Here is a 25,989-nt window from a genome sequence, read left to right as displayed (position 1 = left end):
TTTCATTCAGGTGTTACAGATGATACAAATTAAGTGGTTAATTGTACAGTGGTTCTCAAACTTGTACATTTCAATGACCCCCATAACATGTACAAATGGCACCAAATGGACCCTTACAGGTCTGTAACTGAGAGTGTACATGCATTTGTACATTTTCAGCGTTACGCACCTGTGCGGTGTCCTTAGGAACCCACTCAAGGACACTTTGAGACCCATGCACTGGTGCTGCTATTGTGCACCAGGATGGAATAGAGCCTTCATTAGTATCATCCGTAACACCTGTGAAGAGGCCCGGAAGTAGGCGTATACGTGCATGTAGCGCCTATTGACATTTTCGGGACGTGACCGGTTTCCAGGAGTCGTGCTCGGAGTGCGGAGGAGGATGAAGAGGAAGAGTCACATTTTAGCTCCGCCTCTCTCTCTCTCTTTTAAGAAACCACACAGTTCTTGCTCTTCCTGCGCTGCCGGGTGTGCAGCTGATGATGGCTGCCGTGGGGGGCGTGGTTCCCGTGCAGCAGGGGGGCGTGGTGATGGTGGTGCCCCGCCCCCCCTATGCCCCCGGACGAGGAGGCGGGGCTGTAGCGGTGCCGCAGCTCCTCGTTGATGTACCTGAGCTGCACGGGCCGCGGGATGGGCTCGCCCAGGAAGTAGCCCCCTCCCGCCTCGCCGCCGCCGCCGCCGCCCCCCTCCTCCTCCTGCTCCTCCGAGCCCGACGAGGACGAGGAGCAGCTGTAGCACCACGGCGGCTCTCCCCCGCCGCCCCCTCTCTCTCCCCCGTGGTAGCCGTCGCTACCGGCCCCCCAGCTTGCCCCGGTGCTCCCACCGGCCCCCGGCCCCCTGGGCGGCCAGCCCCCGGGCACTCCGGCGTCCTGCAAAAATGACATGTTACTATTATTGTGGCAAAACATAATTGCGATTAACAATATTATCGCCATAATCAAAATATGCTTAAAACTTAAAATGGCACTTCTATCTAACTAAAATGCACTCTGTACTGTATGTCTGTTATTATTAGCTATTATTAGATTCAATTCATTGTCACTAGTATACAGATGGATACTTTGACAATGAAATGAAGAGTGGCGTCTAGTAGGGCTGGGTGCAATAACCGCAATACCGCCATACCGCCGGTATGTAACGCATACCGCGGTATCGGGTTCATTACCGCGGTTGATTTTTTTTTTTTTTTTTTTTTATGAAATGAAAAGTGTATCATAATAAACAGTGACGCTCAGTCAGTCTAATCATGCCAGCAACACAACAACACCAGAGGGAGTTAAAAAAAACCATGTGCAACCCAGATTCGGCACAAACAAGGATTGATTGATTGATTGATTAAAATATTTATTAACAGTTTGCAGAATTACACTACATTTCAAGCACAACTCAATACAAAGACTGTTAACTGTGAGTGGACACTTGTTTACAAGAGGGTCCACCTAAATTCATTTCACTCCTATGCCACAAAAATGTGGAACGCCCTACAAACTGTCATTAAGATGTAAATCCCTTGACTCCACCCACCCCTTTCCCCCCCTCACTGTATACGTTTTCCCCCTTTTTACCTCCTTTATGATGATTTCCTGTTTTTGGTTTTATAGAAGTGCATAGTGTACAAAATGATATGATGAATTGAAAATGGTGGACCCTCTTGTAAACAAGTGTAATGCTTTATGGCAGGGGTATTAAATTAGATTAGGCCTCCTATGTGACACAGACCGAGTAGAAAGAAACGTGCCATTTTATCATGACTATTAGTGAGGACCTATTATATGAAGATAGGTTCAAAAGTGGTCCTTTAATGATTACCGTCATTATGGTAATCTCACAATTAATATCGCACACACCATACCTGTAACTTTTATTAGCCCTCTTATTATTCTCCCGGGTAATAACCGCCATACCGGCGGTATGGGGGCCGGCAATAACCGCGGTAATAAAAATCCCATACCGCCCCAGCCCTAGCGTCTAGCCAGAAGTGCAATACAGTAATGCAGCAATGAGTGTACGTCTGTAATCCACATAACTCTGGAACCGTTCGTGCCACCGAATTTGACACACACGTTCCACGTGCACAGGGAGAGCAGGCTCTGGACCTGATCACCTCTATATCGGTATCTCCATATATGGAGCTGGCCTGTTCTGGCGTCATTCTGACGTTAGTTAGAATACCAAGTACTTTACAGGGTTTAAAAGGTACTGAATTTGCAGCTCAACAATAGCTAATTCATCCTGGTGTATGACGGAAAACTGGCAGGGTAAAACACAATTTTTGTTTTTCTTCTTCCTAATTATTTGTTCGGCCCAATTTTTTTAATTTGTCATGATTTGTCCGAGACTTACAGGTATTTAAATAAATACTTTCTGAAACGTCTACGGGAAAAATTATCTTCTGGGCCGCTCGTCGCCATGAAAGGAGGCGGGACTGCTTAGTACACTAAGAACCCATATATCATCAGTCTAAAGTTTACCGTTTCAAATAGTAGAATATCCGTATATTGAAACTATAAACACTATATGATACCAGATCAATAATGACCTGGCATCTGCCTATACATAACAGAGAGATAGAGATAGAGATATACTTTATTAGTCTCCCGAGGAAGAAATTTGTCTTAGACAAAGGGCCCGCATGCAAGCGTAGCCCTAGTCCATGTCGCCACAGTGCAGCGCCAAATACATCTTTCTTGCATCATAGAAAAAAAGAAAGAAACATGCTATCATGCAATAATAACGCCATTTTGGTCCCATCCCTTATACCTGCATTTTGGTCCCATCCCTTATACCTGCATTTTGGTCCCATCCCTTATACCTGCATTTTGGTCCCATCCCTTATACCTGCATTTTGGTCCCATCCCTTATACCTGCATTATGGTCCCATCCCTTATACCTGCATTATGGTCCCATCCCTTATACCTGCATTATGGTCCCATCCCTTATACCTGCATTATGGTCCCATCCCTTATACCTGCATTATGGACCCATCCCTTATACCTGCATTATGGTCCCATCCCTTATACCTGCATTATGGTCCCATCCCTTATACCTGCATTATGGTCCCATCCCTTATACCTGCATTATGGTCCCATTATACCTGCATTATGGTCCCATCCCTTATACCTGCATTATGGTCCCATCCCTTATACCTGCATTATGGTCCCATCCCTTATACCTGCATTATGGTCCCATCCCTTATACCTGCATTATGGTCCCATCCCTTATACCTGCATTATGGTCCCATCCCTTATACCTGCATTATGGTCCCATCCCTTATACCTGCATTATGGTCCCATTATACCTGCATTATGGTCCCATCCCTTATACCTGCATTATGGTCCCATCCCTTATACCTGCATTATGGTCCCATCCCTTATACCTGCATTATGGTCCCATCCCTTATACCTGCATTATGGTCCCTTATACCTGCATTATTTTTCTCACCAAAACTCAACTTGAAAGCTGCTTTGTAACGCTGGAGCTTTTAAAAGCTGCGTGTAGCCAATCAGAGCACAGTGTGGTTTGAGGAGGCGGAGTTGAGATCATTTCACAAAACCATTTGCCTCTCCGAAAGCTGTGCGGCCCGAATCTCCGAATTAAAAAATAAACTTTTTAAGTATGGGCTGTATATGAAATATGAATGGATATCTGGCAAGACCATAGCCGATTTTATCGATAGAAATGAAAGTTTATATGAGAAACAAGTTGTCGAAGCGGTGAAAACAGGTTGTGTTCCGTGTTCCCACTGGATTGTCACTTTTTCTCATCAAAGCCATTGATGCGGACTACTGCCCAGTCCAGAACGCTATCCGTCGCTGAATGTGGACTAAACAGTGCACACACACACGGTTGATAAATTAGCAGATATAGATCGATAGATAGACAAACAATTAAACAATATAGTTCCAACCGGTGTCGGAGTTTCCCCCCAAACATTCCCCGAGAAGAGGGGAGGAGAAGCCCGCTCTCAGCCGGTCGTCGTGTGTGTGTGTGTGTGTGTGTGTGTGTGTGTGATATTGAAAGCCCGACACGGGGACACGTGTGTGCGCGCGCGAGAGAGATCAATAATTGATATTATATCAGTTGTATGATATGCATGCGGACATCCCTGATCCGACCTGTCCTGAACTGAGGACTGTAAATGATAATGTGCAGTGTGGAAGAGCGGTCTCCTACTGCCACATATAGCCAGCCGAGGAGGGTCAGTGACAGACAGACAGCGCCGCGGGGAGACTTGGGACTGAATGTCCGGAAATCACACGTAAACATAAGCTGTTTTAATTGCTTTTACGACGTGCTGTATATATACAATTGTATTTCTACGGTATGCTCTTGCTAAATCAACATTAACATTACATACAGAGCCGCTATATAAAAAAATGCCCGGAGGGTTTCGCTCGAGAGGGGGAGAGGAGAGCGGTGTGCAGGGGGGAGATGAGCACTGAAGACTGGGGAGGATTGAGATCCGGTCCGTTCGGTTATTTACAAACAAGTTTACCAAGATTATATTATTTATTCATCGATAAATATAGGTTATGATTAATGGGATTAATAACACACATGGCTTCGATGGAATGGCTTCGATGAGAACCGGGGGGGGGGGGGGGGGGAATGCAGGATCAATTGTCCCAGAATGAATCCCAGAAGCCATTGATGCGGACTACTGCCCAGTCCAGAACGCTATCCGTCGCTGAATGTGGCCTAAACAGTGCACACACACACACTGGACTCCGTTGCGGTGATATTGATTATTTATTAAGTAGTTAAAGTATGCCTAGCCTACTAGTTGGCACAATGTTTCCCCCGGGGTGGTGGAGGAGCAGACCGCTGGCCGCAGACAGCCGAGGATGGTCAGTGACAGACAGACAGGGCCGAGATAGGGATAGAAAAACAGATCTTTGAGACTGAATGTCTGGAAACAGCACGTAAACATAAGCTGTTTTAATTGCTTTTACGACGTGCTGGATATATACAATTGTATTTCTACGGTATGCTCTTGCTAAATCAACATTAACATTACATACAGAGCCGCTATTTAAAAAAAATGCCCGGAGGGTTTCGCTCGTGGCCTGGGGGAGAGGAGAGCGGAGTGGGGGGTTTCCCCAACCCCAAGACGAGCACTTCAGCTGGGGTAAAAGAGGGAGGATCGAGATCCGGTCCGTAGTCTCGTTCGGTTATTTACAAACAAGTTTACCAAGATTATATTATTTATTCATCCATATGTAGGTTATGATGTAACTAAATATATAATTATTTCTCCTCTACAGTCGCTATTTTACATTTTAGACTTTCAAATGCGCATCTGCTCAAACTGCCTGTTTTCTTTCTCATCTCAAGCCAGTCCAGGCAGCTTGAGTGACAGGTACCTTGTACACGCCCACTTTCTCAAAAAAAAAGCAGCTTCGAAATGAGTTTAGCTTTGCTTTCTTTTCTAGCTTTTTTTGGTCTGAACGGGGCATTATACCTGCATTATGGTCCCATCCCTTATACCTACAGCGTGAGGTCGGAGGTATTATGGTCCCATCCCTTTTACCTGCAGCGTGAGGTCGGACGTAGTCCGGGGGCAGGGCCTCTGCTGCTGTTGTTTGGGGCGGTACGAGGCGGGAGCTAGGCCCAGCAGCTCCCGGGCCGTGTGTCCGGAGGGGAAGCGGTCGTAGTCCTCCTGGACGCGGCGGTACGGCGGCGGCTCGGCGGCGGCCGCTAGGTGGAGTGCGTTGTCGGAGCGGGAGCGGCGGGAGCGCTTGTGGCGCCGCCGGCGATGGTGGTGGTGGTGGTGATGATGCTGGCCCTTGTTGTTGTTGTTGCCGCTGCCATGGTTACCGCGGTGGTGCTTGTGCCATCCTGGCTGCTGCTGCTGGAGGGGGAGGGCCTGCTGCTGCTGCTGCTGTTGTTGTTGTTGCTGCTGCGGGGGGGCGGTCTCCTGGTGGCGGAGCAAGGTTATTATAGTTAACGACCACTAACGAGATAACGAAAGCTAAAATTAAAAAAGATTTTCATTAACTAAAGTAAATAAAAACTATAATGAAAAAATATATATAACTAACTGAAACTGTATGGACACTAACCAAAAATAAGTGAAACATCTAGACAAAATGCTTTTCGATTTAACCATTGATTGTCGTTGATTGTCTAACAACTTATCTTTTGTTGAGTTTTACACAATACTTACAATTACACAGACCTTTTTGAATTCTGCACAATCCTGTATGAAATAAAACTATTAATAAAACCTAAAGTAAAAAAGGGCACAAAAATAAAAACTAATTCAAACTAGCAAATCCCTCTCTAAAAATGAATTAAAACTAACTAGAAAAAAACTAAACTAGAAAAAAAAGAGTCAAAATGAACTAAAACCAAACTAATGACAAAATCCCATATTATTACAACCTGTCGGCGGAGGGGGGTCCGCTCACTGGCCGAGGTGACGCGCAGGTTCCCGCTGCTGCCCGACGGACCGACCCCGCCTACGAAGCGAGCATCGAAGGGCAGCGGACGGCCCCGGGAGGGGGGGTCCCAGTACTGATGCTGCAGAGGGTAGCCCACCCTCGCGGGGTGGTGCAAGTGGGGGTCCATGTTGTTACTGTTGTGGCCGAAGGGGGGCCGCGAGGACGACAGCGACTCGGTGCTGTGGAACTGGCTGAGCGTTCCAATGATGCTCTTCTCCGACACGTGGACCCCGGAGTCCTTGCTGAGGTCGGGCATGGAGAACCGGGACAGATGCTCCTGGCGCTTGGTCGCCCCATCCAGAGAGTTGCCTGCAACCAACACACAGTTAAAGATGGAGTGGAGTCGAATGGAGTTGTCCCCCCCTCCCCCCTAAAACATGACCATCTATGATTAAACTAGGTCCTATAGCATAATCATAGTACCCCATGATCCTAGTAACTAGGAGGAAGAGTTTTTTCAAAAATAGTGTACAGAAAGTGTTTTATGTGGCCACACCCACCAGTTCATTAAGTATACCTGGTTTCCATCTTAGCACCACCCACCTGAACTTAAGCCTCGGCCACACCACAGCTGTGTGTTGTATGATAAAAGGGGAGGGGATAGTGGAGGTGTTAGGGTTAGGATGACACTAAACGTGGTGTAATTCGATTGGGCCTTCGACAGGGAATACATATTTGTAAATATCATGTAAAAAAAACACTATTAGAGTAATGTTAACTCTATAGACACATACAAAACACCTGGGGGTATATTAGTGTAATGTTAACTCCATAGACACATACGCAACAGAATAGTACAAAAGTCACGGCACTCACTGACAGTGTTTTGACAGCACATTTGATGTAGTTTTAATCGTAGTCATTCGTTTTATTCTAGTTTTAGTTGACCTAAGATTTTAATTGACTAAATCTACATTGATTTAGTCAACAGTTTTAGTTGACAAAATCAACACTGCTGTTAGTTCCCTGCAACGACCACACCATCAAATCTCAATCCGGCACTCTTGCTTTGCTGTCACATTTTGTTGCTAATGTTTTGTGTTCTGTTGTAGGCTCTATAGTTATCAGATGCATAGCATTAGTGACTGATGGGTTTGTTCAGTGTAGCTGAGCCCAGAAGCATTTGACAAGCGTAACCCCACTGTGAATTATATTAGTTGCCAGCTGTGTTATTTTCCCCAGCCAGCACACATCTGTGACAAAGGGCTCATGGTTTTGCAAACATTTGTCAACGAGTGGCAGTATTGAGCAACTTGCTCTCTGACAGCAGTGGAGAAGTGTGGGGAGCAGCATCTGTACTGGAATGAATGGATGGATGGATGGATGGATGAATGAATGAATGAATGAATGAATGAATGAATGAATGAATGGATGGATGGATGAATGAATGAATGAATGGATGGATGGATGGATGGATGGGTCAGTGATGGGTTGGGATGCGGAACCAGAGGAATGAATTCCACATTTGGAACCGTTTAATGGAAGCAGGTTTTATCACACTGTCAGAGCTGGTATAATTATAATGGTCCTATACAATTAAAGGTATATTCAGTGATTTCACTTAATTCAAATATCACTTATTTTTTTGTTTTGTTGTGATAATCCTCCCTACTATAGAGTGTGCTGACCATATAAGGAGTTCCTCCCTGTCCCCAGTTAACCCCTGGGGGTCAAAAAACCTTCGTTTTTGACTCTCTATCCTGATTGGACGAAAGGCTGGGTCCCACAGCCAAAAACGAAACCTAAGGTTTTTTGAGTGAAATCACTGAATATACCTTTAAATTTGTTTTAATTTTTGATTTTTTCAGTAAAGGATACGAATCCTGGATATCACAAACATGGTCACATAGACACTTAGATCACCTTTATATAGGTTAATAAGCAAACGTTAAAAGCATTTCCAGTTTTTTGCTATTCATTTGCTCATTATGCTAATTACTCAATTTATGACAAAACCGTTGACTCATGGAGGCAGAACATTAAAGGAGTAGTACCTTTCTATGGCTTACACACCCCCTGAAGCCTTGAATTATGGAGATTTGTTTTATGTTTGTTGCCTAAGCCAATAATTTGATGATTGGTGGAGTCTCCAAAGAGTCTGCTATTGACTATTGACCACCAAATTATTGGCTCAGCAATGTGACAAAACAACAACAACAAAAATCTCCATAAATTCAAGGCTTCACGTGGTGTGTACTATATAGAAAATAACTAATTTTTGGGTGAACCACTCCTGTAAATTGTAATGTCTACCACATACATTTTCTAATCCTGACTAAATCCAAAATACTGGTTCTCAAAGTGGATTACATTGATCCTTACATATCTGTAACTCTGACCCTAACCCTAACCCGTTGGGGTCCATTTGGTTCCATTTGTATGCTGTCAGAGTTAAGGGGAGACTTTGACATGTGTGAGAACCGTTGTCGTATAGGATCCCAACCAGGCCCCAAGAAGCGCTGGGAAACGGTAAACCCAGCCTACCCTACTGGCCAAAGCTGGAACTGCAGGTGGTCAAAATACATGCACGTCGCACGAGCAGCAGGGGTTTAACACAGAACGCTCGCTCATGAATCCATTCAGGCACGTTCTATTCATGGAGTTAGCACTTCACAAGAAAAATGCAGAAGTAGAGCGTTCTCCCGGGCGAGCAACCCCCCACTGAGCAACTTCCATTGAAATTAATAGCTGGGGCGGGGCAGCCCACCCTCTAGTTTATATAGCCTGGCTCAGCCTGTGTGGTCTGGTCTAGAGGAGCGTACTGTGACAGTCGAAAACAGGTAGTGGATCCTATTGGTTCACTGATCTGAGCACCCGCCCCCGCCCCCACCCCCTCTCCGGTAGAAAACAGCGGAGAACACTGACCACCAAATTTGGAGCAGCGCCTCTGCACTGTTATGGAAGTGGGCACCCTATGCCAAGTTTTCCCCAGGCTTTTCTTTTTGAGCCGAATGCGAACGATATTAGCCTGGATACGGAGGCTAGTTTAAAAATAACCCTAGTGTTGTCAATAAAATAAAGTACAAAGCGTATACCTGCAGTGTTGGACATGGTGATGGAGTCCATGGAGCCGCGGGGAGTCTGCTCCAGGGGCGTCAGGGGCTCGTTGAAGCTCAGTGCGCTGACCTGGTTCCTCCTGGTCAGAGGGGGGCGCCCTTCCCTCTGGAAGCCGCCGTGCATGCTGACCGCCCTCTGGTCCAGGAAGGCGTGGTTCTGGTTGTTGGCGTGGCTGGACATCTCGTTGAAGCTCATCTGGGTGCGCAGCTTGCTGGGCCGGAACTCGTCCACACTGGGACTGCTGTGCTGGATCCAGTTGTCGTTGAAGGAGTGGCCCCTGATTGATTGATTTATTGAATACTGTATGGCAAGTAGGGCATCAACCATAATTTGGAGAGATAAGGTCAACATCAACTAGTGGTTGTGTTGTTTTGAACCCTTTTCATATCAAGGTCCATTATTTATTTGGCATTTGAGCCGCGGACCGGATTTGATGAGATTTTGCCTCGCAGACCGAAGAGATATTATTTTGTTGTTAAGATTTTGTCCATAAACAATTCCATGCTGTATTGTGGTGCCATTAGGAGAGAGAACAGGAGCAATTGTTCTACATTCCCTTATTGTGTAGACCTCTTGTAAATAAATTAATGCAGATGCTTAACAATAATTGTTAACTCTTGAGAGCGTCAACCAAATGGACCGTAAGGGTGCATTTGACACTCATTTCACGCTCTCAAAACTGGTTGAGCTAACAAAACAAACTCACGATCGAGACAGCCCCTTACCTGAGGGCCGCCATCATTTGAGGCGTCCTCTTAGGATTGCCTGGTGGCTCGTTCCCCCAGGAATCAGGCCTCTTCCCTGGGTTGACCGGGCTCTGGGCCGGGGGGTTCCCCCAGGAATCAGGCCTCTTCCCTGGGTTGACCGGGCTCTGGGCCGGGGGGTTCCCCCAGGAATCAGGCCTCTGCCCTGGGTTGACCGGGCTCTGGGCCGGGGGGTTCCCCCAGGAATCAGGCCTCTTCGCTGGGTTGACCGGGCTCTGGGCCGGGGGGTTCCCCCAGGAATCAGGCCTCTTCGCTGGGTTGACCGGGCTCTGGGCCGGGGGGTTGAGGCTGGGGTTGTTGTACCCTCCCTGTCGGGGGTGGCATTGGCCCAGCAGCTGTATGGGCGTGGGGGCTGGGGAGGGCTCTTGTTGGGTGGGAGGGTACGGCTCATCCCGGCTCATCCACACCTAATAATAATAATGCATTTGTAGGCCTATTGCAATTTTCATTCACAAAGACACTGTAAAGATTTTCTAAACCAATATCTTCCGTAAATAATCAAAAGAATCCCTGCCGACACACAGCAAAACACACATAAATTCAGTCAGTGTTACGGCCAGCTGAATTTTAGTCTGTATTTATATATTTTCATTATTTTGTATTACTTTATTATTTCTGTGCTTCTGAAATATGGAGAGGTGGAGGCTTGATTGACAGCTGCCTGAGTGTCAAGTCTGTAGATTACTGGAGGCTACCAGCTGCCCTTGGGAGAGACTTTTCTCCTTTCGGAACCCTGTATACTTTTTTAATTATCTTTTTGAATGATGGTATCCAGGGTTCCGCGAAAGTCAATTCCTTCTCTCTTTCACCGGCTGGTACCACTCTCTGGTCTCTGACAAATATAACATCTCTAAAGTGTTGCAGAGAGACTCTCAACTGCTTTAGTGTCCCGCAGAAATGTGTGTTGATCGGCGTTGCCAGTAAACATGTTTAATCCATAAAAGTAAAAATGTCCTCTCCTCCGTGCTCCATGCCCCATGCACCTCCGCCATCTTGGGATTGGCTAGATGCACTTTGCCCAGCAAAAGTAGTTCACAATTTAAGCTGTAAGGTGTAAGCTGTAAGCTTTTACATCTGCTATTTTTGAAAATATTGAATCATTTTGAATTCTTTAACAAAAATCTTCTCCCCTGGGGGTACCCTGAAACAATTCATTTGTTATGGTTCCGCGGCCAAATCTATATCAATTCAGGAATCCAAATAATTAATTGACAAGTCACCTGGTTTAGGCTGGGCGCGCGACTAGGGGTGCGGCTGGGGGTGTGTCCCGAGGAGAGGCTGAGGCGGTCCATCTGGACGGACAGGGGGTCCACGTCGGCAGAGAGGCGGTCCCCGGGCATGGGGGGCGGGGCCGGGGGTGGGGCCTGGGGCTGGCGAGCAGCCTCGGTGCTGCGCTGGCGCTCCAGCTGATTATGCTGCTGCTCGGTGGCGCTGTGCCGCTCCTTCTTCCCCACCTTGGTCTTGGTGCTGTGGTGAGACTCGCGGGAGCGCGCGCTCTGGAATGCCGAGTCTGATGAGTCCGACTCGTCTGGGTCCTGGAAGGGTTTGTAGTTTTAGTCAGCCAGGAAGAGAATTTCCCATACATCTTTCCCATAGACGTATTTATTTAAAGACCTGTAAAGCAGGGGTTCCCAACCTTTTTTGGACCAGGTACCCCTTTTGCGGTAGATATTTTTCCAGGTACCCCCTCATCCTCGCAACACAGATAACAATATATTTACAACCACAAGCAGTGTTTCCTGCAGGAAAAAGCTTTGGCATGGTGCTGGGCGCAGGCCGCAGGGGGGCCTTCTTGCGTCGAACATTTTGATTAATTAATTAATTTGATTCAATAATTAATGAATAAGATTAATAAATTAAGATTGATTTGTATTATTGCTCTTGTATTGCTATTGGAGACACTGGGGGGACACTGGGCAGGCACTGGGGAGGCACTGGGGAGACACTGGGGAGACACTCGGGAGGCACTCAGGGAGGCACTGGGGAGGCACTCGGGGGGGACACTGGGGAGGCACTCAGGGGGACACTGGGGAGGCACTGGGAAGGCACTGAGGGGACACTGGGGAGGCACTGGGAAGGCACTGGGGAGGCACTGGGGAGACACTGGGGAGACACTGGGGAGCATGGGGAGGCACTCAGGGGGACACTGGGTAGGCACTGGGGAGGCACTCGGCTGGTCACTGGGGAGGCACTCAGGGGGACACTGGGGAGGCACTGGGAAGGCACTGGGGAGACACTGGGGAGGCACTGGGGAGACACTGGGGAGACACTGGGGAGCATGGGGAGGCACTCAGGGCGACACTGGGGAGCATGGGGAGGCACTCAGGGCGACACTGGGGAGCATGGGGAGGCACTCAGGGGGACACTGGGGAGGCACTGGGAAGGCACTGAGGGGACACTGGGGAGGCACTGGGAAGGCACTGAGGGGACACTGGGGAGGCACTGGGAAGGCACTGGGGAGGCACTGGGGAGACACTGGGGAGACACTGGGGAGCATGGGGAGGCACTCAGGGGGACACTGGGTAGGCACTGGGGAGGCACTCGGCTGGTCACTGGGGAGGCACTCAGGGGGACACTGGGGAGGCACTGGGAAGGCACTGGGGAGACACTGGGGAGGCACTGGGGAGACACTGGGGAGACACTGGGGAGCATGGGGAGGCACTCAGGGCGACACTGGGGAGCATGGGGAGGCACTCAGGGCGACACTGGGGAGCATGGGGAGGCACTCAGGGGGACACTGGGGAGGCACTGAGGGGACACTGGGGAGACACTGGGGAGGCACTGGGGAGACACTGGGGAGACACTGGGGAGGCACTCAGGGGGACACTGGGGAGGCACTGGGGGGACACTGGGGAGGCACTCAGGGGGACACTGGGGAGGCACTGGGGAAGCACTGAGGGGACACTGCAGGAGGCACTGGGAAGGCACTGGGGAGGCACTGGGGAGAAACTGCAGCCACTGGGGAGACATTGGGGAGCCACTGGGCAGACACTGGGGAGGCACTGGGCAGACACTGCAGGGAAGACACTGGGGTGGCACTTGGGGAGGCACTGGGGAGGTACTGGACATTTCATATCACACACACACACCATGATTCAAAAGCCCCCTCAAAAAAAAAAGAGGGGAGGCACTCGGGGGGGACACTGGGGAGGCACTCAGGGGGACACTGGGGAGGCACTGAGTGGACACTGGGGAGGCACTGGGAAGGCACTGAGGGGACACTGGGGAGGCACTGGGAAGGCACTGAGGGGACACTGGGGAGGCACTGGGAAGGCACTGGGGAGGCACTGGGGAGACACTGGGGAGACACTGGGGAGCATGGGGAGGCACTCAGGGGGACACTGGGTAGGCACTGGGGAGGCACTCGGCTGGTCACTGGGGAGGCACTCAGGGGGACACTGGGGAGGCACTGGGAAGGCACTGGGGAGACACTGGGGAGACACTGGGGAGGCACTGGGGAGACACTGGGGAGACACTGGGGAGCATGGGGAGGCACTCAGGGCGACACTGGGGAGCATGGGGAGGCACTCAGGGGGACACTGGGGAGGCACTGAGGGGACACTGGGGAGACACTGGGGAGGCACTGGGGAGACACTGGGGAGGCACTGGGGAGGCACTGGGGAGACACTGGGGAGACACTGGGGAGGCACTCAGGGGGACACTGGGGAGGCACTGGGGGGACACTGGGGAGGCACTCAGGGGGACACTGGGGAGGCACTGGGGAGGCACTGGGGAAGCACTGAGGGGACACTGCAGGAGGCACTGGGAAGGCACTGGGGAGGCACTGGGGAGAAACTGCAGCCACTGGGGAGACATTGGGGAGCCACTGGGCAGACACTGGGGAGGCACTGGGCAGACACTGCAGGGAAGACACTGGGGTGGCACTTGGGGAGGCACTGGGGAGGTACTGGACATTTCATATCACACACACACACACCATGATTCACAAGCCCCCTTTTTTTTTTTTTTTGAGGGGGCTTGGGTACCCCCTGGCTATGCGTCGCGTACCCCTAGGGGTCCGCGGACCCCACGTTGGGAACCGCTGCTGTAAAGCCACTGACAAAGCCAACTCGGATGGTAACAACTCAAAACACAATTTTTGGGAGCGAACAAATAATTAGAAAGAAGAAAAGAATTGTGAACTAAGTGGTGCAACTCCGTGTGGACTGTGGAGGTAAATATGGGGGCCTGCCTAAATGTCTACAAACCAGGTATGCACACACGAGTAATTTTAGTTCATCATAAATAAGTAGGGCAGTAGCCCTACCTACCCGTAGCTTGTTTTCGATTTCACAACAAGAAAACTACAAACCCCAAGTGATAAGTGCACAGAGCTTCGTGCTTTCCTATTGGTTGGCTCCAAGTCAAAGTTCCCCACGCAGGGTGTCATGTTACAAAAAAAGAAGAACCGATCAACAAGCTCACAGCTCGTCGCGTCTCAACTCGTTGTAAGCTTGTAGATCTGTCCTTTTTGACGCGACACAGACAAGGTAAACAATACACATGTACTTCACTGGACAAGAGCGGCGCGCGAGCTTCGAAAGCACACGAGCGGAATGGTGCCCTACATTTCTCTTGAAAAGGACACATATCGTGTGACTCGTTGATTTATCAAGACAAAATCAGAACCAGAAGAGAAGCTGGCATTTTGTGAGGTGAGTGAAAATAATGTGGCTTTTGACATTACTGGGGAAACATTATCTCGGTAATTTACTTGTTGCACCACGTGTTTGTATGCTGTAGCATTGAAGACGGCTGTTATGAGCCTCCCGTCACCGTGTGGCAAAAACAGACTTTTACTAGTTGTATCTTGACTACAGACTGAGACTATAATAGGACTACTATTACAACCATTGTGTGGCAGTGTCAAGTGAAATTATGTGGTCATTTTATTTTGGTCATTCATGTGTAGCCTACAAGCATAATGAACAGCTTTACATCATGTGGGCAAGTGCATTATATTCGTTTGTGCTCGTTTCTTACAGGTATATTTCCCATGTTAGTCTAGTAGCCAGTCCATAGCCCCATTGTGAACCGGACATGTTGAGTACACCAAGGTTTTATGTTAGAAATGTTTGGTATGGGTCCCCAGCATGTAGAAACTGATGCTAACTTGCATGTTGGGCAATTTTCATAATTGGCATAATATGTGACCATACCAATTACAACCTATAGAAGAACCTGAATCCATTCCAGGCATTAATTTTGCAAAAGAAACACTCATTGGGCTAAAAACAGCCAATGCTGTCATCACAAATTGATGATGTCAGCACATTTGGGCATGGCCGTTTTAAGCCCAATGAGTGTGTTTTTTCCAAAACTAATGCTTGGAATGGATTCAGCATCATGAAAACCCCTAGCCCTACAAGCAGAACCCAATGGTACTGAAGTTTCTGAAATTTTTTAGACCCAGACCATGGGGTCCTATTCCACCTCCACCCTGCCACCGGGTACGCACACATAAATAAACGTAAACACCTTTGGATAAGTCCTTCTGTGCTCTTTGAGGACTTTTTTTTCGTGTGAGGGCTTCTGAATGTGTGAACTTTAAGTACCTATAAATACCGCTGCGAATATCTCCTGTGGCGCGGAAGCCGTTAAGTCTTTTTAATCTTTGTTTGACCGATTTGGTCGCTTTGATTCTTCTCTTCCTAACTTGTTTATTGACACCTCATTGTACCGCCTATCTGGCTAGTTAGTGGCGCTATAGCTATGACAGAGCAGATCAGAGGCAGGAACGTAGCCGGCACAAGCCAACCTCACATCGGGAGGCGGTACAATAAACGGTAAATAAACAAGAAGAATCAAAGCGACCAAATCGGTCAAACAAAACAACAAAATACTTAACGGCTTCCGCGACACAAGAGAATTCGCAGCCGTATGTATAGGTACTTGTAGTTGACACCTTCAGAATAACGCAAACGAAAAGAAGACGTCAAACGGCGCAGACACGATGTTACCGAGGATATTTATGTGTTTCAACATTCCCATACGAAAACAAAGTAACGCACAGGGACCCTACGGGTCAGTAGGGCTGACCTTCGATTACGTTTTTGATGATCGACGCTTCGCTATAAATTTGTTTCGATCGTCGACGCTTCGAAACCCAACGGGGGGGGGGGGGGGGGGGGGGGGAGTGCGGTGCGAGGTGCGCGATGCGAGGCGCGCACCTTAAACAATAGCGGAGAGAAAGGCATGCTTGGATTGGTCTCATTTATTTAAAACGATAAGCATTGAAGCAACAACTGTTGCAGCCTTCATGAAAGCAGTGACGCACAAATAATTAGGCTTAATAAAACATCTGACCGTAACAAGTCAACTGCCTGACACAGGCATTACCTCTAAAAAAAATATATATATAGCCTATAATCCAGAAAATGTAGGGATTTAGCTTCTCTTCCGATTGAAACTCAGATGTGAAAACACCAAAAAAAGCACCAGTCCTGGAGCTCCAGGCACGCTAATTTGCGCCGCGGTCTACGCCGCTCTCAGACCCTTCCGACGAGGCTCTTTCTTAGGGTAGAAAAGTGTGGATGACCGCGGCTCAAATTAGCGCGCCTGGAAGTCCCTCGGAGCCCAGGAGGTCAGGGGCTTTTTCCCCTGTCCCATGCGTGAAATTTCGCCGCGGATTTTTCGCCCCACTTGGGCCATCCCGTATGTGATACGCCAATTTCTTGTCACATAGTTGACACTGTACACCACTTGTTCTTTGTTCTCCTTGCATATTCTAAAATGCAACCACACTTTAGATTTATTTTGTGGCGGCATGACTGCAGGCTGCTGTGTTGACTTCCTTCCTTGTTGTTACCACCACGAGTGAGGGGGAGAGGGGAGGAGGCGTTGCGGTGCTGCGAGGCGTGAGCATGGCTCGCGGACCAAATGGGGCCGTCTCGCGGACCAAAAGCGTCCGCTTTTTTTTTAATGACTATTCGATTCAAAATTTAAAAATCGATTCCTGTGCGTATTGATTGAACATCGATTAATCAATTTTTTTGGGTCAGCCCTACGGGTCAGCCCGGTTCGGTTCGGATTGGGCTGACCCAGGGGGTTCCGAGAGGGGCTAAAAACCCCCTAGGTTGACATCTCACATGCTAGATAAAGTATGATGACATTTTGAATATTTTGCCTTCTATAGGTTGTTAATGGTATGGTCACAGATTATGCCAATTATGAAAATTGCCCAACATATGCAAGTTAGCAACCGGCAGTTTCTACATGCTGGGGACCCATACTAAACATTTCTAACATAAAACCTTGGTGTACTCAACATGTCCGGGTTCACTTTTTGGCTACTAGGCTATGTTCTCAATATGGTGACCAAAGTTACAACATTTTCTTGTTTTCTTCAAAAAAACCGAACAAAAAACCAAACAAAAGACAAACGTCTGGGCAGCTCTGAAGGAAAAGGGGGGGAAAGGAGACGCTTTCACAAACTTACATTAGACTTATTTGAAAACAAATACAGGGTCATACATTCAGCAAGATACATTAAAAGAAAGGACAGGAGAATAAAATAAAAAAATACAAATAAAAATAAACGTAGAGAGAGGCATAGAAGAGTGATAGCAACACAATACTTTGTTTTTTCTTATTCAGCAAAAGTATGATCGGACAGGTGCGATATATTCAGTCCATTTAGTCCAAATCCAGAAAAAACTTTTCCTCTTGAGATCTGAGTGAGTAGCCTATGTCAGTTTTTCCATCTTGAATATATCATGTGTTATCTCGATCCATTCTTCTATACTGTGGGTGGTTGTGTTTGCAGCCACTTTCTAGTGATAGCCTTCTTGCTAGCCACCAGGAGGGTCAGAATAAATATTTTATCATTACTATCCAGTAAGTCATATGGGAGGTTGTGTCAACAGAGTTTAACAGCTGTCAACCTGTGTATGTAATGTAATGTAATTATAGCTCAAATACGTACCTTTTTTATATTGGCTGCAGTGCAGTTTGACCCACCATATGCAGGTTGGTGGACCAATTCAATTATGATTCCCTGCTTTCATGTGACATGAAAAAACTAAAATGCTAAATATGTTCAATGACTCAAATATATTGATACAGATATATTGGACACTATATAAAGAGAATACTAGAAATAGTAGCCTATATACGAATCCGAATCAGCTTAATTGTCCCGCCAGAAGTTTTACAGGTGTAACAATAATGGGTGAACTATTATGATTATTTCTTTACAAACTGATCATCAGTTTTCAGGAAAGTAAGAAGAGACAGAAAAATATAAATATACATATTGTTGTTGGGCATGCCAGAAACCTGGCATGGAATCTCTAATTAAACATATTTTTTTGTGATGCCCTACTAAACTTCATCAGTGTCCCACAAAAGTATAGCCTAGTGAAAATACAGTAGCATATCTACAATCTCTCAACACACAGAGGAGTTAACACATTGTTAGCTTGTAGATCTGTTATATTCACAATTATTTCACCATTTTAAAACATTTTATTTAACCCAAATATATGGACTTTCTTTAGGGCACTAAATGCTGTCATGTGGCCGATATAAATACAGTGGGGGGCCCCTCACTTCACATGACTGTGATTTTTTCATCTTGAGGTGTGATTTCTACTGATTTAGAACGCATTTGTAGAATTGGCCTCAGGTCCTAATGGGTTGATAATATTGAATTGATTGCAGATGGTCCTTAATTGGATTATGCATGAATTTGTGTTTATATCCACCTGTCCGGTGCTGCAGGATCGCGAGCAGAAGATGTGTCCCTGTTTGGGCAGGAAGGGCCGTCCCAGCAGTGAGCGCTTACATCGGGCACAGCCGAAGCACTCCTCTGTGGCATGCCAGTGCTGCCCGTCGTACGTCATCTGGCCCTGGTCGATGCCTGCAGGCAGCAGATGGATGGGCAAACAGATTGGAGAGGAGATCAGCACCACCAGATGTACGTTTTCAAATATAAAATGCGGGACTGTACCTATGTTGGTTCTATATGTTCCCCACCCTGCAACCCGGCCTAACCCTAAACCTAACCCAAACCCTAAGATGAGTTGGGAACATAGAACCCGGGGAACATAGAACCTGGGGAACAATAGGGATGACCCCTAAAACTCATTTGAAAATAAAAAAAATCTACAATGCGACGCATTGCGAGCTTGCAGATCGGCTAGTTTTAAATGGCGGAAATGTATAGAAGGAGTAGACATTTATTGCTATTAAGCTATTGCTTACATGACTTGAGGAAATGTACAACTGCACATTTGTACGATAATTAAATGCACATACAAAGCTGCTGATCGGGATCCAGTTTGGCTTTTCAAAATCTGACCCTAGATCTTTACTTTGGTGCATAACTTTTTTTAAATTTAAAAAGATTATCCCACGATTTTGCACCTAATGTCAATTATCTAATGTAATCCTCACCTGGGCACTACACTTCCTCTGCCAACCTGAGGGGCAGCGGACTGACCTCATGCTTCCTTCTATGCATGAGGAGTCTAAGCTGCTTCTTTTGACCTGACAGGGGAGAGTTTCCCCAGCCGGATGTAGCGTGTGGAAGGAATACGTTATTTATTCAGCATTTGAGCCACGGACCACCATTTGATGAGGTTTAGCCTCTCAGACCCAAAACTAAAGAATAATATGTTTTGTTATCGTTCCGTTGGTTTCAAAGTCATAAAAAGGCAGTGAACTCTAGGGTATAGCATAGACACCTAGAAGACTGGTGTAGTTAGGAATCTTGCCATCAGTGACACTGATGACATCACTGTTTCCTGTTTACAGGCTCTTTAATACATTACATTTTGACTTGAACCTGCCTGCTCTGTCGTCCTATAGGCCTGGGTCTACACTCACAGAACAGTTTCTTTTTTGCTTTTCAAAATAAGTCAGTAAATCCGTAAATCTGACCCTAGATCTGTACCTGGTGGCATTAACATTGGGTCAATTTGGGTGTGTTTTTCCTTGACTTTTATTTGAGTAACATCAAGGAAGTTCTCTTCTTCCACACAACATATTTTGTGTTTTGTGTTGTTTTTGTCACGTAGGAGTCTTAAACAAGTTGTTTCTTACAGTAAATATGCTAGTTGTGCTGCCTTTGGAATGGCAGTTTGGTAAATTTTAATAATTCTGTCATTTAATTAAGTTACGTTAAAAGGTGAAGTGTATTTAACTGGTTTTTACTGCCCTCCAGGGGTGGAAGTAGAAAGTGAAACGAAACTCAGCATTTCCCAGTAAAACGAAACACAGTTGCGTCAGCATTTATTTCACCACGGAACAGTGAGCTGTGTGCATGGTCTGCTGATAATTATTCTTTAATGCTTTGCCTTGGACATTATTGTCTGTAAGTACTTTGAAGTTCTAGTTAATCGGTTCAAAGAGTATATTTAATTTAGAATGTGATTTTTGCAGAATGCCTTTGTAGTTGGTTATTATGTGTTTGGAAACTGTGTAAACACTTGTGGTCTGCATGTTAGTTTACTGCTGCAGTAGCAGTAGCCATTTTCTGTGTTTGATTTCAACATTGTGTACCTAGTTCAGTGCAAATAGCCTACTAATAACTATACTATATTACTCACACTTACACTTATTTCCTGTGTGTTAATTCATTTGTTTGTGTATTTCTGTATTGTTTCAGTTTTACAAAACTACCTGCAGAGACTCAGTAAATTCAACAAAGTCAAGCCTTGTCTCTTTATTGGAGGATCTCAGAACACTGTTAACTAGCTGTCTAGCTACACATGGGCACGTGTTGCAAGGGCAGCATAGTAAAAAGACAACAAGTACAGCGGGCTCCGCACAAGATCATAATCAGCAATCATGAGTCTACGCTCAGGAAAGAAATACACAATGAATGTTAATGATGAACAAGAAGAGGAGAAAGAGGATTCAGAAATCCCGGCACTAACAAGACAAGAGGAGGAGCATAAGCCATCTCAAGCAGATTCTGTCAAGTCTTCACACAAGTCCTCTCACAAGTCCTCTCACAAGTCCTCTCACAAGTCTTCAGCCAAATCTAAATCTAACGCATCCTCTAAGGCATCCAACAAGTCATCACGGTCCTCAAAATCATCAGCACATGTAAAGGCACAGGCTAAGGCAAGGGCTGCTCAGGCTGAAGTGGCATTTGCTAAACAAGAAGCTGAATTGATCAAACGAAAGGCGGAACTTGACGCCACCTTCCATATTCTCCAGTCTGAGAGGGCTGCTGCTGCTTCTGCCTCTGCCGCAGCCTACGAGGAAGCTGCGGAGAGTGAAAGTGAGGACGAATACCAGGAAGTGCAAGAACACCCTGTTCTACAACAAGCTCTCAACTCAGAACAACGCACCAGAGAGTATGTGCAGAAGCTCCATAATACAACACCAATGCCCCCTGTTCTTCAGCAGCCTCTCAACTCAGTACAACATACTAAAGAATATATTCAGCAGCTTCCCAAACACTCACCAGTGTGTTCACCCGAGAGAGACGAGAAGCCTTTAAGAACCCCTGACGCTAATGACAGCGGCATTCCACAATATGGAAGTGTTGGAATTAAAAAAGAAGAACCAACAAAGAGCACACAACCAACCAAGACATACCTTAATCTTCCTCAACACTCAGGCAATCCCTTTAAAGGTTACTACTCACCTGAGCCTCCAGGTGCACAAGACTTTGCTAGATACCTGATACGCAGAGAATTGGTGAGTTCAGGTCTTCTCCAATTTGACGATCGACCCGAACATTACATGTCATGGAAAGCATCCTTTCACAGTGCAACTAAGGACTTAAATTTGTCAGCCAGGGAAGAAATGGATCTGATGACAAAATGGCTTGGACCCGAGTCATCAGAACAGGCAAAAACAATCCGCTCTGTATATGTTCTCAAACCTGAAGCAGGCCTTTACACTGTCTGGCAACGTCTGGAAGAATGTTATGGAGCGCCAGAGATCATCGAAGATGCACTGCTAAAAAAGATTGAGAACTTTCCCAAACTAAATAACAGAGACAATATCAAGCTCAGAGAACTAGGTGACATTCTGCTGGAATTGGAATGTGCCAAAGAGGATGGCTACCTAGTGGGGCTCATGTATTTGGATACACCTCGCGGGGTAAAACCCATTGTGGAAAAACTTCCATACAGCCTCCAGGAGAAATGGACAGCTCTGGGATCCAAGTACAAAGAGGAGAATAAAGTGACATTTCCACCTTTTTGGGTCTTCTCCAGGTTCGTGAGGAATCAGGCAAAGGTGAGGAATGATCCAAGCTTCTCTTCTCCCACTCCTGACACCACATCACGAACAGAGAAAACTGTCAAGTCCAACTGGAAAGCCTCTGTAAGTGCACACATAACCGAGGTGGATGCAGAATCATCGGATGACAGTGAAACCATTCCTGCTCAGAAGTCGGAGGAACCAGACAGACAATGTCCTATACACAAAAAACCTCACCCACTGAAAAAGTGTAAAGTATTCAGAGGCAAGTCCATGGAAGAGCGCAAAATGTACCTGAGAGAGAACCGCATTTGCTACAGATGCTGTGGGTCAACACTACATATGGCCAAAGACTGCAAGGTGCAAATCAAGTGTCTTGAGTGCAATAGTGACAAACACATCTCGGCCTTGCATCCAGGTCCTCCTCCAGCAGCTATAGAGAGTATCCGGGCTGACAAAGAAGACAGCGGGGAGCCAAGTGGGAATTCAGTAACCTCAAGCTGCACAGAGATATGTGTAAGTGGAGAAAGCCCACGCTCCTGCTCCAAGATCTGCTTGGTTAAAGTTCATCCTGCAGGCAAAAGAGAGAATGCTATTAAGATGTATGCGGTGCTCGATGAGCAAAGTAACAAGTCTCTTGCCAAGACAGAGTTCTTTGACCTCTTCAAAGTCAAGGCCAATTCATCTCCTTATACTCTGAGAACCTGTTCAGGGACAACAGAGACGTCAGGCAGAAGAGCCGGTAACTTCATCATTGAGTCTGTTGATGGGAAATTACAATTTCCTCTACCAACCCTAATTGAGTGTGACATGGTTCCTGATGATAGGACAGAAATACCTTCACCAGAAATTGCACGTCATCACACTCACCTACAGCCAGTCGCCGATAAGATTCAACCATTGGACCCAGCCGCTCCAATTCTCTTGCTCTTAGGAAGAGACATCTTAAGGGTACACAAGGTGCGCGAGCAAATAAATGGACCCCATGATGCTCCTTATGCGCAGCGGCTGGACCTAGGATGGGTCATCGTGGGTGAAGTGTGCTTGGGAACAGTACACAAACCATCAGAGGTCAATGTCTACAAAGCAAACGTGCTGCAAAATGGTCGTGCATCCTTTTTCAGCCCATGTCCATCCATGTGAAGGAAGACTACAGTGGTATGATACAGAATCCTGGTTCCACCTTCACAGCCAGCAATAAAGAGGATGCAGGCCTCACAGAGAGCACAGACAACCTTGGATGCATGGTGTTTGAAAGGTCAGAGGATGACGACAAAATTGCACTATCCATAGATGACAGAATGTTCCTGACCATCATGGAGGAACAGGTCTACCAAAATGAGGACAGCAGCTGGGTGGCACCTTTACCGTTCCGTTCCCCTAGACGTCGTCTTCCAAGCAACAGAGAACAAGCTCTGAAGCGCCTTAAGTCATTGCGCAGAACTCTTGAGAGAAAGCCGGAAATGAAGGAGCATTACATACAGTTCATGCAGAAGATGCTGGACAATGGTCAAGCCGAGCCAGCTCCACCACTAGAAGAAGGTAAAGAGCACTGGTATCTGCCAACATTCGGTGTGTATCACCCACAAAAGCCGGATCAGATACGGGTCGTTTTTGACTCCAGCGCTGAGTGTGATGGAGTATCTCTCAATCAAGTGCTCCTCAGCGGCCCAGACTTGAATAACACCTTGTTGGGAGTCCTTCTGCGGTTCCGGAGGGAACCCATCGCCCTGACAGCAGATGTGCAGCAAATGTTTTACTGCTTTGTTGTGCGAGAAGACCACAGGGACTATCTCCGTTATCTCTGGTATGAAGATAATGACATCAACAAGAACGTGACAGAGTACAGAATGAAGGTCCATGTGTTTGGAAACAGCCCTTCACCGGCTGTGGCCATTTACTGCATGAGGCGAGCTGCACAAGCAGGTGAGCAAGAACATGGATCTGACGCAAAGCAGTATGTTGAGAAACAGTTCTATGTCGACGATGGCCTCGCTTCATTCACCATGCCTCATGAAGCAATAGACGTCTTCACACGAACCAGAGACATGTTGGCAGATTTCAATATAAGACTACACAAAGTGGCATCAAACAGTAGCCAGGTGATGAAAGCGTTCCCTGCAGATGATCGTGCTAAGAATCTTAAGGATTTGGACCTTGGAGTGGATCCTCTTCCTCTTCAGCGGAGCCTAGGGCTCTATTGGGAGCTGGAAACAGACAGCTTCACTTACCTGGTGTCCAGTGAAGAGAAACCCTTCACACGAAGAGGAGTCTTGTCGACTGTTAACCGCTTGTATGATCCTCTAGGGTTTGTAGCTCCCATAACATTACAAGGGAAAGCCATACTTCGGGAACTCTCATCTGAACAGAGTGAGTGGGATGCTCCTCTTCCCCCTGAAAAAGAAAATGATTGGAGACAATGGAAAGACTCTTTACAGGCTCTCGAAGACCTCCACATACCTAGGTGTTACATTCCAGTCTCACTATCTTCAACACAGAGAAGAGAGCTGTGTATCTTCTCAGATGCTTCCACAGTAGCTATCGGAGCTGTGGCCTACTTGAGAGCTATTGACAATGAGGGACGATGTCATGTTGGATTCATCATGGGCAAGTCAAAATTAGCCCCTCGACCTGCACACACCATTCCTCGTCTTGAGTTGTGTGCCGCCGTTCTGGCTGTTGAAATGTACGAACTAATCAGAGAAGAGATTGACATCGACGTGGATGCCGTGAAGTTCTTCACAGATAGCAAGGTCGTGCTTGGGTACATCCACAACTGCACTAGACGCTTCTATGTGTATGTTTCCAACCGGGTAAATCGGATTAGGAGGTCCACACACTCCGACCAGTGGTTCTATGTTGCCACGGACATGAACCCTGCAGACCATGCCACCAGGCCTATACAAGCAGCCAATCTACAGTGTAGCAGTTGGATCTCAGGCCCTGCCTTCTTGTCAAAGCCCAACATGAAGGACATATCTGAATCCAGCCCCTTCAGTGTGGTTGATCCGGAAGCTGACGCAGAGATTCGACCTGAAGTTACAACTCTGAGTACTAAAGCCTTCAAGTCTACATTGAGCTCGGAACGTTTCGAGCAGTTCTCAAACTGGAACATACTCTGTCGAACAATAGCCCGACTCATCCATGTTGCTGCTTCTTTCAAAAAGACCTCAGACAACACAAGAAGCAAAGGATGGAAATGTTTCAAAGACGCAGTTAGTGCAAGGGAGCTTGCACAAGCCAAAGCTGTGATCATTCGTTCTGTCCAGCACAAGGTCTTCCAAGAAGAACTACAATGTCTTGGAGACGGACAGACGTTCCTCAAGCAAAGTATCCTCAAGAAGCTGAACCCAGTAGTAGACGAGGAAGGTTTGCTTCGGGTCGGAGGTCGTCTTTCTTCAGCTTACCTGTCAAAGGAAGAAAAGCACCCAGTGATTATTCCACGCACCCAGTACATTGCCACTCTAATCGTTAGATACTATCACGAGCAAGTAGCTCACCAAGGGCGGCACATCACTGAAGGAGCTATCAGAGCAGCAGGATACTGGATAATCGGGAGTAAG

At 47.0% G+C, this 25,989-nt stretch overlaps 1 protein-coding gene across 1 annotated transcript in view; it reads right to left on the bottom strand.

The window, feature by feature from the left end:
- Positions 1-428: 428 nt before the first annotated feature.
- LOC310861954 (prickle-like protein 2) overlaps positions 429-25,989 on the bottom strand; it is a gene marked incomplete at its 3' end in the record, with an annotated part of 57,639 nt that continues 32,078 nt past the window's right edge. The window contains exons 6-13 of the mRNA XM_083769691.1: positions 18,970-19,124; positions 11,485-11,799; positions 10,568-10,671; positions 10,226-10,348; positions 9,479-9,777; positions 6,411-6,752; positions 5,531-5,775; positions 429-869 (exon numbers count right to left, since the gene is read on the bottom strand). Coding sequence (XP_083625817.1) covers positions 429-869; positions 5,531-5,775; positions 6,411-6,752; positions 9,479-9,777; positions 10,226-10,348; positions 10,568-10,671; positions 11,485-11,799; positions 18,970-19,124 — 2,024 coding nt within the window. The remainder of the gene's footprint in view (positions 870-5,530; positions 5,776-6,410; positions 6,753-9,478; positions 9,778-10,225; positions 10,349-10,567; positions 10,672-11,484; positions 11,800-18,969; positions 19,125-25,989) is intronic.

Source organism: Protomyctophum parallelum, assembly GCF_964188405.1.
Source record: "Protomyctophum parallelum genome assembly, chromosome: 7".
Taxonomy (NCBI): domain Eukaryota; kingdom Metazoa; phylum Chordata; class Actinopteri; order Myctophiformes; family Myctophidae; genus Protomyctophum; species Protomyctophum parallelum.
This window is presented reverse-complemented; position numbering and strand designations above follow the sequence as displayed.